Source organism: Ipomoea triloba, chromosome 13 (genome assembly GCF_003576645.1).
Source record: "Ipomoea triloba cultivar NCNSP0323 chromosome 13, ASM357664v1".
Classification (NCBI taxonomy): Eukaryota; Viridiplantae; Streptophyta; class Magnoliopsida; order Solanales; family Convolvulaceae; genus Ipomoea; species Ipomoea triloba.
The window spans coordinates 13176535-13180761 of NC_044928.1; the positions used below are offsets into that span (position 1 = coordinate 13176535).

The window sequence follows — 4227 nt, forward strand, 5'->3', positions numbered from 1 at the left end:
CCAATCATTATTTCAGAGTTTATTTCTTGATTAAATGAACTTGTAGTGGGTGTAAATAGGTTGCTAGTGGGTGGAGGTTACGAATGGGAATTAAATGCCAGATTTAATGCAATGATCCCATCCTTCACTATATATTCGTTGGTGAGCAGCATATTTGTATATAGAAGAATAGAGCAATACACAGAACACACCTACGAAACACTTTTTCACCTCAAAACTCTGCTCATCCTTTCTTTCAAGCCATCTGCGTTCATCCCACTGTTTTAGTTCGCCGGGCTCCAAGTTTGTGTGCTCAAACGCAGGAGTCGGAGTACGTTTTATCCTGGGAAACCTAGGTCGCAACGTTCCAGCACTTCGGGAAGCGGCAAATAAGGTTTTAAGGAAAGTGGCAACGCGACTCGTACTTACAACCGCCCTTAGTTCGTCCAGTGCAACCCATCATTCTCCAAGAAGGCCACTCAACCCAGCGTGGTTTGTTTTCTTCTTGTAATTGTTTAATCCTATATGGATTACATTTCCTTTCCTTGTAATTTGTTTGTTTTTCTATTTCGTGTATTTTCTTTGTATTTCCGAGATTGTCAGGAGTATTATTCCTACAAAAACTATATATAGCTCAATTTTTTTTATTCAATTAGAGCATTCGAATTCAGGAAAAAAAAATTAAGTATGCGAAAGTCGTATTCCATTTGCGTTTACTTTTAACATAAAAAACGAAAGTATATGTAATAAATATTACTTTATTAGTCCGCGTGGGTCGTTGACCAGAATATATACTGGTCTGTTTGGTAAATTGCTATTATTCTGTTAACTAATACTCCGTTGTTAACTAATTTAGTGAGAGGATATAACTAGTTGGTAACATTAGCTAGAAAGATGTTTGGTAAATTAGTTGTTAGCTGATAACTATTTGGTATAATTTCTTTTCTCAAAAAGTTAATTGAAAATATGGTTTGAATAGCTTTTTGAAATTTAGCATTTTGGAGTTACAAAAAACTGATTAACCAAATACTAATATTGATTTTTAACCAAGTCAAACAGGTAATAGTAATCAAATAAGTCAAAATTGACTGATAAGCTAACTATTTTACCAAAGAGGGACATTAACATGTTAAAATGAAAACTAATCTTTCTATGAGAACGTCCTGGCTAATCTCATCCATCAATCTAATATAATTAATGGATGAAAATTAAGAAAAAATGTTGCACTGACATTTCTGTGATTATAATTGTGCATTTGAAAACGCTTGACAATGCATTTGGAAAAAAATTGCCAAATGCATTATTAGTTATTTGTGAATGCACAACCAAGCATTTTCAAATGTAAAATTATAATTATAAATTTTCATCATTGACCATTTTAGACGAACATATAAGATTATATTTGAAGTACATGTATAGCTTAGTAAACTCTTAGACGTACAAAAGGTTGCTATGTGCATCACCATCAAATATCTTTCAATTATGGATGTTATCATGTTGATGACATTAAAGTGAGAGTCTTCATATTGAGCATATAATATATAAATATTAATGTGTGTAGTCCAACTATTAGCTCCTCCTTCTAGTTCAGATGTTGCAATTGAACTTACATTGATGACTGTTTTAATGTTATCTCGTGTGATAGGAATTTTAAGCCCTCCATCATATCCTCCATCAATCTTAGTAAAACATCAACTATGTCTTCTTCATCTTTTGCTTTGCTGTTGCGATTTGCCAAGTTGTCTTTGTGCTCTTTAATGATGATTTCAAAAATTTTATCTACCTCACGGTGAACCTTCAATAATCTGGGTTTCGTCCCACTAATGTAATGAATCCATTTCTTTGGACGGAAACATATCTGCCACGTCAAATCCCCCGGCTAAGGACAGCGCTTCTTTCACAAGGACAATGAACCTCTCTTGATATTCACGGCGCAGTCTTCCAAACGCGGCCTTAGCAATCGTCGAGCTCGTGAACCAACATATCTTTTCCGTCAAGTTGATGGGAGCGGGAGATCCTGCGTTAATCGACGATATAAGCACCGAAAGCTCTTCCTCATGTGTAAAGGAACCAAATGATTTGACCATCTTTGAGCTCAACAGCTCCAACACGCATATCTTTTTCATCTGCCTCCAATAATCGCCGTAGGGTGAAAACCCAACGTCTGTGCACTTGTAATACACAATGTCGAAGGACATCATCTTTGGCCGGTTGGCGAAGACGAGGTCGTGGGTATTAGTTATTGCTTTTGCCAGTTCAGGAGAAGATATGACAATGGTGGAGATTTCGCCCAGCTGCAGGTGCGTTATGGGTCCATATTTTCTTGACAAATTTCTAAGAAAACGATGTGGAAGTGAACCACCCACGAAATGGTGCAGGCTTCCGATGAGGGGTAATTTCCACGGACCGGGCGGCAACTTTTGCCTTCTTGCAGATTTTGATCTTCTCCGTAATGTGTATATGCAGAACACGAAGGAGAGAAACACAATGACCGAAACTAGGTTAAGTACAAACTTGAGTTCCATTTCAGAAATGAAAGAAGAACAAGTTGTAACCATTCCTGAGGAACCAAATGAACAAATAGAAGGCAGGGAATGAAGCTGAGAACCTGCGCACATGAGGTTAAAACGCAACGTTTGAAAGCAAGCAGTTGGGCGGTTGGATTCAAGCGACGTCGTTGTAACACCCCACTTTTTCCACTACCGAAAATACGGGTATAATTTAATTTTTTTTATACAACAGCGGAAGCTTAAACAACAACTAAAAGGAAAAAGGGTGTTATGCCACGTTCGAGTATCTCTCTTATACTAAAACACACAGGCAAAACCTACTACCAAAATTACTATTACACAGGTGGAATTCCTAATGGTACAATAAAATCTTTATACAACGATTCACTCTCGTGCCAAGTGCCATGCCAAATATTTCCTGCAAAAACACTATGGTAGAAACAAAGTCAGCACGACGGTTGGTAAGACTTACTCCACCCCGTAAAACATTTTGTACATAGCACATAGCATATTGGGGCACATAAATTTCCACATAATAAATTTCAACCCCTTAAAATATTCTTAATCTCATAAAACAATCATCTTTAATCCATTAGAAATATAACTTGAGGAAACCGCACATCCAAATATGTATAAAAATACATATCAAAATATATATAAATTTCTAAGAGATAAAGTCATTGCCTAACCATAATCCAAAATCGTTCAACAACTATTTCCCAAGATTCACCATATACAATCTTTATCTCAATATTTCCATATAACAATTTCCTCAATACATATCATAATAATATCTTTATCTTAACTTTTCCATATAACAATTTTCTCAATATATATCATAATATCATCACTATTCAAAATTCCTTTAAACCATAACTTATTCACCAATAGAGAGATTTCCAACTCTCAAAATAAATTCCAAAGGAATAATTCCAATATCTCATAATAATTACCAAGGAGATAATTTCAATCTCTCAAAATAACCACCAAATAGAGAGTATCCAAACTCTCACAATAACCACCAAAGATAATTCTTCAAATAATTAGTCACACTTTTCATATGTCCAATAGTAGTTACTATATACAGTGTCAAGGAGGAATGGATCCAAATGGAACGTTTCAACTTCCAAACCAATACCAAACCAACCGGACGAATCCACGAACCGGTGGCCAAAACCAAATAGAGAGATCTCAACTCCCATCATCATAATCATAATCATAATAATAATAATAGTCATAAAGGATAGTTCAAAACCTCCAAGTATCACCACCCTCCGGGACAAAATATATAAATAACCATAACTTTCAAATCTCACATCTTACATCTATAACCCAAAATTACTTATTCAATGTCATAGCTTATGTCTATAACCTTCATATTCAGAATATCCACATACCAATATTTTCCTTTTCATAATCCATATACCAATAATTTCATCACAAAATTCCTCCAACATCATAATTTCATTACTTATCATAATCTCTATAAATCTAATAATTTCCCTAGTCATTCATAATTTCATCAAAAATCATTAGTACAAATAAGATGTACTCACATCAAATATCTCACAAATTCCAAATAATATAATAACACATATACACATATTAAATAATATAATAACACATATACACATATTAAATAACTTTAATTGGGGTAAATAAATTTTGAATGGACATAAATCTTACCCTTGTAGACCAAATTCTTCTCAAAAGAAATTGCCCAAAACATTCAACTTAA

General features: G+C 34.5%; 1 protein-coding gene across 1 annotated transcript; it reads right to left on the reverse strand.

Annotated features, from left to right (window-relative positions):
* Nucleotides 1–1799: 1799 nt before the first annotated feature.
* On the reverse strand, nt 1800–2537 carry LOC116001220 (cytochrome P450 71D7-like). Its single transcript, XM_031241109.1, has one exon. It carries the CDS (start codon nt 2535–2537, stop codon nt 1800–1802), a length of 738 nt encoding a protein of 245 aa, XP_031096969.1.
* Nucleotides 2538–4227: the final 1690 nt, after the last annotated feature.